The sequence below is a fragment of the Xiphophorus maculatus genome, chromosome 17, assembly GCF_002775205.1.
Source record: "Xiphophorus maculatus strain JP 163 A chromosome 17, X_maculatus-5.0-male, whole genome shotgun sequence".
Taxonomy (NCBI): domain Eukaryota; kingdom Metazoa; phylum Chordata; class Actinopteri; order Cyprinodontiformes; family Poeciliidae; genus Xiphophorus; species Xiphophorus maculatus.
In genome coordinates, this window is record NC_036459.1 from 8724505 (window position 1) to 8738635 (window position 14131).

Below are 14131 nucleotides of genomic sequence, written 5' to 3' on the forward strand. Positions count from 1 at the left end.
AAATAAAGGCGGATATTGTCTTCTGCTCACAGACAGAGAGCTGAAACTTTATTAACTTAAAATTTTGTTGCAAAGCTAGTCAGCTCTCTTTTATGCTGTACACAGATGAAACAAGGAACCTTGCAGGTCTGTATCCTGCAAAGCATATATTTGCATTTTTAAGGAAAAATATTGCGCAATATTTTCCCAAAGCCTGTTTGTTTAATTGTTTTTTTGGATCTTTCTGAGTGGACAGAGACCCTTAAATTTTATGTTAATATCGATATCTTATTTTGGACTTTTATTGACTTTTTTTTTTATTCCAAAAATCTTCAATTTCATCTTTAAAGTTTCTTACAGATAAAATGTACTGAGCAGTTGGTTACAAATACCCTAAAAAACCTGGCATTTTAGGAAAAATGAATGCATTATTTTTCCAGTAACGAGTTTATTTGTTTGGGTCATCTGCATCAGACCTGAACATTTTGTGGTCTCCTTTTTAATATGATGAAGAATTGAAAAGCCATTGATTAATAATAAATCTAAGCAGTAGGTAACACTGCTTGGGGGGAAAAAAAAATCTGTATTTTAACCTCAACATGAAACCAGATCCTGCAGAGGATTCAACACGTTTGAAGTCATATAATTTGGTTAGTCCCATTAGAGATGAGCACTGCAAGCACAAATACCATCTGAATATGGAAATTGTTGAATATCAGAATATTTAGCCTTCATTTTCAAAAGGTGTTGTTGAAAACAAGGCGGCCATTTATCAAAACGGTCATATCGTATGTGAAGTCCAAGTTTGATATTGGAATATTTAAACATGAGTGCCCATCCATATATGTAATCAGATTTATTTCCACTGTGCTACCTTTAAAATAACCCAAATATAGCACAGGAAATCAGAGCAGAAATGGCTTTATTTTGACTTCAAGGAAAATGTTTTTGTATCAGGAAAGAAATTGGGGTTATTTTTTCCCATTTGTGACTGATTGTAATTTAAGTAGACTGCACCAAACCTCCATGCTACTAGATGGATTCAATCTTCTTCAATTCAGTAAATTGCTTTGCAGAAAATCAAAATCACCCTTCACTCCTTCTAATAATTCGATTTCTCCTTCATCACGCTACTTCGGACATTTCTCATAACATAAAATTGTTGTAAAAACAGACAAGAACGTCATATTGTCCCTTTCTTTTGTTCTTACTATTTTCTCCCTTTCCTCTTAATGGAGATGGATCAACAACATCAAAAAGAACTAAAAGGCAGCATGTTCATTTTAACTTGTCGTTTCTGTTATTTTAGAGCTGGAGATGGAGTATGTGCGTCTCTCCATTCATTATTTGTTGGGCTTTCATGTCAGGGGTGGTGTTGGTGTTTGATCTCTGAGGTGGAGAAATTGCAGACGATCTCGGGATAGTCGAGGACACATCCAGAGACGCGGTTCTGACCTCATTAAAATTAATGAACAGAAATGCTCTGTAGTGTTTTAACCCTCATTGTACGAAAGCAAAGAGGTCGTTCCACAGACTTATTTATGCTCCTGAGTCAGTGGCAGAAGTCGGTGTCTTTTAGCTGGATCATGTAAACAATTCTGTTGTCATTTATGCCCTTGATTATCCTTTAAAGGAAAAATATATAACACAAAACATGACCTTGTTTCTCTAATATTACACTGTAGCGTTCATTGTGCTTTTACGCAAGATGACGTGTTTAAAACAAAACATTAGTGTTGCTGGGAAATCCTCAAAGAAAAGCCAGAGAAAACAGAGTTAAGGTTAAAGCCCGATGAAAGCTTCTGAGAACTGAGAGCACAGATCCAGCCTGATGGAGCATTAACATTCTCCCAGCACATCTCATGGATTGTTGTTGGAGCTGCTTATTTGCTTGCAGAGGGATTATAGTTAAATAATCTGAGCCTTTTGTAGCTGAAGTGCTTTTGTGACCTTTACTGTAAGGAGGATGCTGGGGGTTAAAGCAGAGCAAGAAGCACAAGCAGGAAATGATCAGAGAAACGGACAACTTATGCAACACGGCAAATTACTTTGATCCTTCCATCATTTCTTCTCTTCTCTAATCATCTTCCTTTCTTTCATTCCTTCAAATATATCCTTCATATCCTTCAATATTTTATCCTTCCTTTCTTTCACCCGTTTTTTGTTTCTCCTATCTTTTTCACTATTTTTCTTAGTTTCTTCAATCATTCTCTTCTTAAAGTTTTCCTACTATCAGTCTCTGACTTCTCACTGCTGAAGTTTTCCTCCTCATTTATAAAATTCAATAAAAGAAATTGAAGAAATTCCTCTCCTGTGTAAACCATAGAAAGATTCCTTGCTGTTAAATGGTAAGATTTTAAAAGATACAATGCAGCAGAAACTCCTCAGACTTTTAGACTTTAGTACAGACACAGGTAGTAATGAACCAGGAAATCCAGCTGTGTTCAACTTCAGCACTAACTCAACTCCTCCTCCCTCAAAGGAAGTTTTTCTGTTTACCTTGAGAAGACTGTCGTCCAAAATGTAGCCTTACATTGTTGTTATTAGGAGAATTAAATGAAATCACAAGGAAAAACTCTTTTAAAAAGCTGAACTAAAGTAAATACTAATGCAGAGGACTCTGGACTCGGGTATTTACTTCAGCTCTGGTTTTAGAGATCCAAGGAGATGCATTCAGTTTGAGGTAATTTTAAAGGATTTTGTTTGAAAAATAAAGAAGCACTTTGTATATACAGAAGATATGTGCAGGAGTCGCTTAAGAGATAAAAATTGTGTCACTAAGGAACTGAATGTAAACATTATTGCTGGTCATATCCATGGTGATGTGTTGATTTTAGCTGCTGAAGATCAGAGTTACTGTGATTTTATGAGACTTCCAACTTCATTGTTCTGTAAATTCCTCTGCAGTGACCTGCTGTAATGTACATGTTCTACTAGCTGATTGTGTAAAGTCACATTATTATATCTGTCATTTTAAACATTGTGCACCATTGGCTCTGTGAGTAATGAATATTTTCAATTTATACCTGTGTTTATGATCGTGCAGATTGTGGCCTTACGAGAGCAAAATGCTCACCTTCAGAGGAAAGTTGCGTCCGGTGAAGGAGGCGATGACCTTCTGGAGGGCAGTGAAGCGCAACAAAAGCTCCACGGCAAGGTGAGCGTCGCCGGATCTCAGGTTTCTGACTCTAAATAAAAATAAACAGTACTGTGAGACATTTATTTAAAGGGAATAAAGAAAATTTCAAAATCCAACAATGTCATGCAAATATATTTCCTTAAGAGACAAATTTGTCTTTCTTTTAAGAAAGGCTGGTTATCTTCTTTCAGGGAGCTGACAGGAACGTCTTTGTGCACCAAGCAGTCGATGAAAACTATTGACACTCGTCCAAATTCTGCTGCATTCATTAAGACGACTATGAACTAAATTTAGGCAGTTTTCGAGCTGTAACTTGACTTTGGCATAATTCATTTGACATCTTGGTCAATGAAATCCACTTGGAAGTCATGATCATCCTTCCCTCCTTTACTGAATGTACTGTCAATTTGGAATAATAACTTCAAAACTCATGGAACTGCGTCTTGTTTCACTAAACCACACTGTTTTTGCTTTATATTGGCATCAGAACTTCAAACCTCATATCTGATGCTAAAAATATTTACATGCAGACAGGCAGCTGGATAGTTGGTTAGTTCAATGGGAAGGCTGTTACTTGGCTGGTCCTCTGCAGGCTGCAGCTTGGGGGAGGAGAATAGGCGGCTGTGGAGAGTAGAGATGAAGAGTGCGCATGCTGAGACGAGAGGTAATGAGAAGACGGTTATCATCTGCTCTGTTCTGTGGAGATAAAATAAAGGAATATAAACAGAGGCTGTTTTCTGCATGTTAATGTTTAGCTGCGTGTTTCTCATATGATACGACGAAGGCAAAGTTTTAACCTTGCGGTGGTGGAGAGGTTTAATCATTCAGCGTCACTGCAGTCACAAGGACTGACAGAGACGCTGCTGCAAACACCATTAGCTGAGAGTGACAGCCTGTCCTGTGATGTAAAATATACATGGCTGTGGCCTTAATGCGGCAGGTAGGAAGAGGTCAAGGGCAGGAAAGGTCACGCTTTCTTTTATTTTTAGAAATCATTAATACTTTTCTGTTCTCACTCATAATTCCTTAAGTGTTTATCTTATTTTATCTACCAAATCTTTATTGCTATGAGGTAAAAATAAACTTTTGTGAGAGATAGACACGTATAGAAGTTTCAGCCGATGGATGGGAAATTTTATATACATTCTGCTAGTATTGAACCAAAATCACCTTTATCTGAAGACGTAATCTCTAAAATTTGACTTTACTTTGTAAACTAACTAAACTTTGTAAAGACTGCATGCTGCGGCTATGCACTAAAACACCTAAACATTTGCTAAATAAAAAAGAGACAGTGGTTCATTTTGGAGATAAATCAGTCATCTTCCATTTCTGTTTTCTGTTTCTGGTGCTATGCTAATGAGTCAACTTTTAAACAGCTTTCAATTTAAATAAATCAGAAATTCTCCAAAAGTTCATGGTTAGGTTAAAGCATAAAAATTCTCAAATAAAGTGTGAACCTTTTCTTATTTGTCCTCAAGATGCTTAATTATCTCTACTCATTCTTAAAGAAAAACAGTTTCTTCAGCTTCACAGCATAGGTTGAAAAGTGTCAGTTATATGGGAGGTGTTTCTTTCTTATGTTGACCTTATACCTGTTGTATCTCCCTCTAGCGTCTGTCGAACGGCTCTCTGGAGTCGGCCCGCGAGGCAAGCCAGGTGGTGGAGCTGCAGGATCTGCTGGAGAAGCAGAATTACGAGCTGGCCCAGATGAAGGAGCGCATGTCCTCTCTGTCCTCCAGGGTGTCCGAGGTGGAGCAGGAACTGGAAACTGCCCGCAAAGACCTCATCAAGTCAGAGGAGATGAACAACAAGTACCAGAGAGACATCAAAGAAGTAAAAGCACATGCACATTCATACGCACTGTATGCACACATTGAAAAGAGGGAACCATGCATATTTCTAAGTTGGGGAGAAAAAAGACATGAAAGAACCCTTGCAGTGGTGTGAAAAAGCTGGCATATCAAATCAAATGTGTCCATGCCCTGAATAAATGGACATTTTTCTCACTATTTAAAATCAAATCAAACTAAACTTTCTCTCTGTTAGCCCAGTTAGAAAATGTATTTTTCTAAACGCTAGAATACATAGTTTGCTGAAATTTTGGCCCATTCCTCATGGACTGATCTGATGTAGCATTTTAAGGTGCTTAAATGTTGCAAATGTTGCTTTATAAGCCACAAGTTTGTCATAAAGTATTTTCAAAATGGTTTAAAGCCACTTTGAATGTTCACATCTATGCTAAAATGCTTTACAATAATTTTCTCTCATGGTATTTAGCAAATATAAGTAAGTTTGGCCATTTTTTATGGATGTTTGACAATGAGAAAGTTTATGTATTCATCTGGTTTTAATCTCAATCTATAACAAATATCTGCGTATCTTCTTAAAAATGCTGTAAAAATTTCTACATTTCTAATATGTTAATTGCTGTCTTGCAAATATTTAGCACACTGCAAGATACAGCAGAGAATATGAAGAAAATAATTCTCCAATAGCTGACAGCACAATAGCACAGCTGTGTACTTGTCCACTGTGCCTATGTATATAGGTTGATACCCCTTTGAACCACAGCTGAAATTACTATTGATTGCTAACAATGCAGGCTGAGGCATTTATTGCAGCCTTATTAGAAAGATGGCTTGTTATCACCGTTATCTGTCGTTTCTGAGAGCTGCGATATCTATCCGCCCTTGCAGGATGACTATTTCTTATTGCTTAGTTGGGAAAACAATGTAAGCTTTTTTGTCTCCTGCAGTTCTTTGTGCAGGAAATTAACTCTCATAGTCTTTGTGGTAGTGCCGTCACTGTGAAGCAGAACTCTGTTGCTGTTAAGTTCAAATCTGTGTCTCTGTCTTTAAAAATATTCCTTCTCTTTGGAGTCTGACTGGCTTTGTGCTGTGCTCATGCAGAAGTCAGTTTTTGCTTTTTGAGATTGAACCTGTAGTTTCTCAACTCATTTTGTGCAGCTTTAGAGAATTCTGCACAAGTGTTCTTTTTTTTATCATTATTTTACTCTATGAAAGTATATTTTGTTGTGTATTTCCATGCATTTATACATGCAGTAAACATAAGCAACAACTAAAGTTCTGATCTAACACAGAAGTAAAAAATAAACACCAGAATCTTGACTGTTCTAACTGATAATTGTGCACAAGGTCATGTGCCAGAAGGAGGACATGGAGGAACGCATCGTCACGCTGGAGAAGCGCTACCTGAGCGCACAGCGAGAAGCCACGTCTGTGCACGACATCAACGACAAGCTGGAGAATGAGTTGGCCAATAAAGAAGCATTCCTTAGACAGGTAGGTAAAAACTGCTGAGGATCTAAAAAGGCTTGAAGGTTAATAACTCAAAGATCTCTGTAGACTCTGAAGCCAGTTTACTATGAGGTACTCCTGGTTTTGTGTGTCTTAGATTTTCCCCTGAGGTTGGACCATTAAAAAGTTTCTTGACATTGTGTAAGATCATTACAGAGCAATCTGGAGCAGTGCACGTGTCTGATAACAGGTCTGATCACTACAGACGTTTTCTAAGTCACAAATCATCTAAGTGTTAAAGTACTTGGGTTTGGATTCCCTTTTGTGTTTCTTCAACCTAATGAAACATAGATGGGAAAAAGGAATAACATTTCCTGTTTTTTGCTGGAAATGCTGGTTTGCAATAGTTAAACATTTTCAGAGGTCTCATCAAAAAATAGCTTTTTTTATACTTGTGAATGCACAGTACTGGATCAGCTGACTCACTTTTTCCAGTGTTTCCTGTATGCTTGACTGCTCATTATTCTGCCTTTAGGTAGTAATGTGCAAACTCTATGCAGAAGCTCAAATTAGTTTTACTTCACTCCATTTTAATCACATTTAGTTATATAATTACTGAGAATATCTATATCAAATTTAATCATGACAAAGCATCTGAAAACTTTAATAGTTTAGGTTTTAGTTTTGGGTTTTAGCAGCATTATAGACATCAGAACTTAGGTAACATATAGCTTCAGTATTTTGAGCTCCTGCTCCAACACTCCATCACAGGCTGTGCAGTGAGTCCATTTGTCCTGTTGGCAGCAGATGAAGCTCAGGATACCCAGTGATGTTTGAAGATAAGGTTTTGAGGGAATGCAGACTTGGCCATGGGTCCAGAAAGATGAAGCTATGAGAGGATATGGCAAGCAAAATGGCCAAAAATACTCGCAGAAGCTCATGTTGGGGGGCAAGTTACAAACCAAAAGCAGACTGCCATGATTCCCCAGTGTGACCTCAAAACTGATGGGACTCCAAACTGAAAATATCAGAAAACAACACATTCTTGGCTCACTCCAGTCAAATGATTGCATATTGAGCTGCCAGGCTTGATGCTTATGGGATCAAAGCATCTGTCACTGAAAGCAAAGGCTGCCATCCGAGTCAAAGTCATGCTGCTCAGCGCTCCATAAAGAGCAAGGACAAAAGTCTTGACACACATCAGGGAGATATGTCACTCATTAACACTGAGCTTCATTTGTGTATTTATGAAAAACATCTTATAAAAAGGCTTAGTCATGGTAAGTATCTGCTAGTTATAAACTGTAATTGGCACATGCAGAGTTGCTGCTCTTTTCAGAACTTCAGTAACCTTTTTTCCAACAAAGGATGATTTTTTGTTGTTGTTTTGTTTAGCAGCAATGCAGTGCTGGTGATAAAGTGAAAAGAAAAGGGAGATTAAAGTTTTTGTGTTTGTTTGTTTCACCTTTTGTTGGCCAGAACATTAGGAAAATACAAATGGTCTTAATGGAAATAAATAGACAGGACAGTAGACAGTGAATGGAAACAAAATGGCTTCAATGTCAATTGAAAACCAACTTTTCAAATAACAAATTTTTGGTCTCTTAAAATGTTATTATGTTTGAACTGAGGTCTGGAGTTTCACATTATTCTTTCTAGACGCACAGTGCAGAAGTATTCATACCCCTTAATCTTTGTCACATTACAATCACAAACGTGCATCTATGTGCTTTACAATTTATGTGATCAACTAAAATAAAGTAGCTGTTAAGTGAAAGAAGACAGATACACGTTTGTTTATTTGTTGTTTACAAAGTATCACATCAGACAAGTCGGGGGTTAAAATTGTGAAATTTCTTACAATAGATCAAATCCTACTCATGTGTTAGAATGGTCTAGTCAAAGTCCTGACCTACAGAAACGTGAAAATTAGTGGCAAACCTTGGATATTAATGCATAGATGCTCTTCTATATGGCCAAAAGCTTTTGAGCTGTAATTGTAATTTTTAAAAACTGTTAAAGGACATTTATCGTTTGTGGTTGTAATGTGACAAAATGTGAACATTTTCAAAGAACAATAAATTCCTCGTCAAGGCTGTGCAGACCCAACGGATCAACCAGGACTTGGCATGTGCTGCTAATAAACACCGACTGAATCAAACGACGGTGCTTATGTGAATCCTGGTGTTGCTGTTTGTGTACAGATGGAGGAGAAGAATCGGCAGCTGCAGGAGAGGCTGGAGCTTGCGGAGCAGAAGCTGCAGCAAACCATGAGGAAGGCGGAGACGCTGCCAGAGGTGGAGGCAGAACTTGCCCAGAGGATAGCCGCCCTCACCAAGGTAGGAATGCAAACTTGTACGCACATTCCCACATACACCCTGACCTCTAGATGCTCCTGTGCTCCCGTGTGTCACGCCATGACATTTCAACGTATTCCTTCTCCTCTTCCTCGGCCGGATAGTCTGTCTCCAGCTCCTCCTCCTCCCCTGATGATTATCACTTTATTATGGAAGCTAAGCTTGAAGACATGAACTCCATTCTTAGGAAGGTAGACCCACGGGGAATTCCAGCTCCTGTAGTGAACATTGTTTAGTAGCAGTCGGTTACTGGGATTCTGCTTTGGCTGTTCGGCCACCAGTGGGACAACTGCATGGCACGCCTAGCTGGAGCTCTTACTTTGCTGTGCTGGAGAGGCTTTCTTCCTCTTTTATGCAGTCCTTTTCATTGTGGTTGTGATCTTGTCCCTTTTCACTCTTCCTTTCAGATTGCTCTCCCTAGTTATGCTTTTTAAACTATATCTGTTTCTCACTTTCTGGTTCAGGGCTTTGCTTTTGTAGCCGTCTCTGCCTTTTTTTTCTGCTGCCCTTTCTGCTCTCAAACAGGCACATTATTGTGGCCCTTCTTTCTGTCCCCTCTATGTTTTAATCCATCTGTAGGCGGAGGAGCGTCACGGGAGCATTGAGGAGCGAATGAGGCACTTGGAGTGCCAGTTGGAGGAGAAAAACCAGGAGCTGCTCAGGGTGAGTCAGTGCGGAGGAGTCGTGCCAGGCAACATTAACCAGGCAGCCAGTTTGATGTGACAACAACCGATGACACATTTTTTGGATTTATCACTGCTGAAGCCTGACCAAATGTGTGGTTCACACACTCTGCTGAAAGAGTAGTGCTCACAAATCATCCAGCCATGTCAAATTTATTTTAGGATTCAAATCTTCACAGCATTCCTGTTACACTGTCACAATTTGCTGCATCATACAGAAATGCCAGACAGTTTAAAATGGATCTTTTTGCTCCTTTTAACACCATTTGAATATGTGAAAACTGAACATATATAGAGTGCTATCCACTTTTTTCTCACCCATAGTACATATTTGTAAAAGAAATCTTTAAAATATTTTATTGTGGAAGAACAATTCCCTCAGTCAGATAAACATTTATCTAGTAAGAGAAACAAACCATCTTAAGAAGAAGTAATGATTTTTAGAACAATTTTTTTAGTTTTCTGAAAGTCAGCCGGATTTATATTATATTATTGTGACAGTAGGATAGAAAAGGACACTTGTTGATATGTAGACAATGTCTAATGGTTGCTATGGTGACTTTGCAAAGCCAAGATACAACTCTCCAAAAACAAATTAAATAAATAAAAATAAGAAACAACTTTCCAACAGTGAACTGTTTTACTACATTTACTGATCTCCAGTTTCATTGTGGGTTGTTGTTGAACCTTGTGGTGAAACAAACTTCACTTCTTTTTTTTAACCTTGAGAATATAAAATTAGGGATTGCTACAAAAAAAAGTCAAATTTTCAAGAAAATGAGAGGAGTTCCATAAATTGGACCGAATGTTATTTTGTTGTTTAGTAGATTTTCTCTAGACCATTAATCTTCATGGAATGCCTATAAATTTATCCACATCTGGATATAATAAGGTTTGTTGGTCTAACCAGAATATAAGGCAAACAAGTAGTTTGGTTAGAACATCACACAAGTTGAATTAGTTTATTTAGCTTTAATCAAACTTTAAAGGCTAATGTCATTGTTGCTGTCCTTTCTTTTAGTTTTAAAAATCACAATATGGGTATTTTAATGATTTGACCTTTTTAAATGTGGCTTTGATAATTAAATGTCTCCATGACACCTACTGCTCAGATACAATTGACATGGAGTGAAAATTAAACACAGAGATCTGCATATGACATTCTGGGATATAATTTTTTTTTGTTTTAAAAAAGAGCACAAAACAAGCATTTCCATGGACCTTGAATGTAAAATGATTTCTAGAAAAAGTATTAAAAATACAATCTTCACATCAAAATTTACAGGCAAAAGAATAAATACATCTATTCCTGCTGACACAAAAGTATAAAGTCATTTTTTTTTAAACTGGGTTTAAAAAATAACCCAGTTCATTTAAATGATTAATTCATTGACTCTTCATTTGTCTCCTACTAAGTGAAACTTGCCAGCAAACTGCAACCTTTTGGGTTTTTTTGTTTTCCACATGATATTCAGCTACTAATATTATTTAAAAAATATGTAATATAAGTTAGAAGAGGTCAGAACAATGTGACTAGTCGGATTTTTCACAAGGGTTACTAAAGTGCAAGAGGTTTTAGATATTTTTAAGTTTTTTTTTATGAAACTTACTAAAACAATCACAGTGACTTTTTTAGCACTATATTATGAAATGTACAAGTGACTCAGCTCAGTTTGGTCATTGCTGTATTTTACCCTCTAGGCACGACAAAGAGAAAAGATGAACGAAGAGCACAACAAGCGACTTTCGGACACAGTGGATCGACTCCTCACTGAATCGAACGAGCGCCTGCAGCTTCACCTGAAGGAGAGAATGGCAGCTCTGGAAGAGAAGGTCTGCAGATGGATGACAGCGCAGTGTCGACTCGTTCATATCGGTTCTCAGTGACTGATTGTTGCTGTTTGTTCTCATCTTTGCAGAACATGTTAATTCAGGACTCGGATGGATACAGAAAACAGTATGAAGAGTCTATACATGAAAAAGTATGTTGCACGTTTAAAGTAGTTGTCTTGATTTTAATCAGAAAAAATAAGCTTAGCAACAATAACAGTGAAATAGAAAGTTGTCTTGTAAGACTTTTGCATCATAGACTTTTTTTATGTTCAGATGTTTGACTAATTTAACGTAGTTTTCTATAGTTCCTAAGGCACATAAAAAACATTCTAGCTCATTGATAATGATGATAATTTGTTTTGTCCAGTCTCAGCTGGCAGAGGAGATTGAGAAGCTGAGATCGGAGCTCGACCAATACAGACTGAGGACAGGCTCCCTCACAGAACCCACGCTGTCTCGGTAGGTTGCTAGTGTGAATCCCTTTGTGTTGGGCCTGCTACATACACATGCTGCTCTGTCATTTCTCTTACAGTGAAACATAAACATGTGATCCAAAGTGTTGCATGTTGTGGCTGAAAGCCCAAATTATGATGTCTTTGGTTTAGGCACATTAAAAAATAGTTATAAATATGTCGCTGCCGTTGACTATTGTAAGTAAACATGCAGAAGGAGCATTTTGTCACAGTTTGTATAGGATGTGTTTATTGTAACATGCAATAATAGGTTAAAGATGCAGTTAAAGTGTGAAGATATTAAATTATATATTATTTGTGTTTATAGGAAGCATCTGATTCACTCTTACACCACAGTTGGCATTGCTGCTTTCACTGATTTTCTGGTATTCCTACAGATATTTATTTTATGCACCATAAACTTTAAATATTAGAACACTGGTGTGTTTACATCAGCAATGCTAATCTAAGCCATAGACAATTTAAAGGCACAGACCATGAACATTCATTCTGCTTGAGGGAAGTTGTGATTGGTTTGCTGCCTGCTTAACTGAACATTTTCCGTTTCTCATCCTTCATTTCCCACCTCACTTTAAACTCAAGCTGTCTTTGTTTTAGGGTAAGAATGCTGCGAAGTTGATGCTTGACTTAAATGTGCATTTTAGGCCTCATCTTGACACATCAGCTGAGCTTCGTTTCTCGTTGGGATCTCTGGCGGAAACCCAGTCGGACCATTACCGCTCAGCCAAAGTCATCCGCCGGCCGAGAAGGGGGCGAGTAGGTTTGCGGGAAACAAAGGTGAGGCGCATTCACTGCAGTTCACCTGCAACTGTTTGCTTTAGGTTAAAAAAAACTCCCATCAAAGTAAAATATACAGCACTCTGAAGGAAGCGGTTCATGTAACGAGTCAAATAAAAGTAACAGCCTTCTACATAAATTGGGTTGGCAAGATGAGCCAATTACAGGAACGTTTTCAAGTTTAGCTGTGATACCATTTTTTAGTGATTATTTAAATGGGGCCAAGTAATTTGACATGTCATCTATTAAAATGCAAGCAAAGCATTTTTTTTATTTATACTTGTTCATCTGAGCAATACGACAGAACAGTAGGGTCTTTGTAGGTGAAAGAAAAAAATATGTTTCCATGGAAGAGTAAAAGCTCCTTAACTTTTAAATTTTACATAATCCCAAGAAAAAACTTGACATTCTGTCATAAATTAGAAAGAAATAACTGAAAAACTAAGATTCTCTGGCATTATGAAATCAGAAATTTCTTAGTAAAGAGATTTTTCTGATAAAATTTGACATTGTTTTTCTTACAAATTTCTGACCTTAGTGTATGAGAATATTTTAACGTTAATAGTATAATTTTATGCCTTTATTAATTTTTCTTGCAAACTGACAACTTTTGAGTTTTTAGTGGAAGTTTAAACCTGTCACCAATTGTCTTTTATCTACAGCGGTCATAAAGATGCCTCTCTCATTTAATATCAAAAGCCTTTTCTTTGAAGGAAATAAACCCGAAGCTGCCAGTGGTGTGAATCATTTTAAGCTTAACTCACTTAATCTTTTCCCAAGAATATGCATTTTTTGTTGTTGGAAATTATTTTGTGTCCATGTCCAGGCAAAATCGCTTGGCGAGCACGAATGGCGGTCTCAGCAGCTTGGAGTTCTGGGAGGCCACCACTTTGAGAGCGACACCGAGATGTCGGACATCGACGACGACGACAGGGAGACGTTGTTTAGCTCCATGGACCTTCTCTCCCCCAGCGGCCACTCCGATGCACAAACTCTGGCCATGATGCTCCAAGAGCAGCTGGATGCCATCAACAAGGAGATTCGGTACCTCACACACACCAATATCCAAGCTTAGCTCAAGAATTCTTTTCAAATTCTGCTCCATTATTTTCAGAGTACGTTTCTAACTTCCTTTATTTGCTTCACTGCTTCGCCATTCAAAGAACAGATCAGAATTTTAGCTTTCTTTGCCTCAGTATTCAACTCTGCTTCAGTATGCACTTGATAACAAAAACTCTTTTCTTTTTTTTAAGTGCATCATACATTTTATATTTGTATGTAACTAATCATCTTTTGTTCTATCCCTAAAAACAATACCAGAAATTTCATGTCTTCCTAACAATATTTTTTGGGAAGTGATCTGCCTCTTAGTTCCTAGTTCTGTAGTAAAAAATGTGCTGATCAGTATTCATCGCCTGCAGCACAACTTCACTTTATTTCAAGGAGTGTCAAATAAGCTTGTTGCTGATTTGCATTCACCCCAACAGAAGCAGATCAACATTCCTTCTGCAGCCACTTGATTTTAGTCTGACTCAATGTTAGGATCATGAATCCTCTGAGTTTTCCTCTTAGCTAATTACAGAATTAGATCCTGGATATACTTAAAATGGATTATCTTACGTTTAGCCCT

General features: G+C 37.6%; 1 protein-coding gene across 10 annotated transcripts in view; it reads left to right on the forward strand.

Moving 5' to 3' along the window:
• ppfia2 (PTPRF interacting protein alpha 2) overlaps positions 1–14131 on the forward strand; it is a 123772-nt gene that overhangs the window by 92519 nt on the left and 17122 nt on the right. For all 10 annotated transcript variants that reach the window (XM_023350345.1, XM_023350349.1, XM_023350350.1 and 7 more), the window contains 10 exons: positions 3026–3136; positions 4733–4954; positions 6277–6423; positions 8583–8717; positions 9315–9398; positions 11120–11251; positions 11338–11400; positions 11619–11710; positions 12369–12501; positions 13328–13545. In XM_023350345.1, coding sequence (XP_023206113.1) covers positions 3026–3136; positions 4733–4954; positions 6277–6423; positions 8583–8717; positions 9315–9398; positions 11120–11251; positions 11338–11400; positions 11619–11710; positions 12369–12501; positions 13328–13545 — 1337 coding nt within the window. The remainder of the gene's footprint in view (positions 1–3025; positions 3137–4732; positions 4955–6276; positions 6424–8582; positions 8718–9314; positions 9399–11119; positions 11252–11337; positions 11401–11618; positions 11711–12368; positions 12502–13327; positions 13546–14131) is intronic.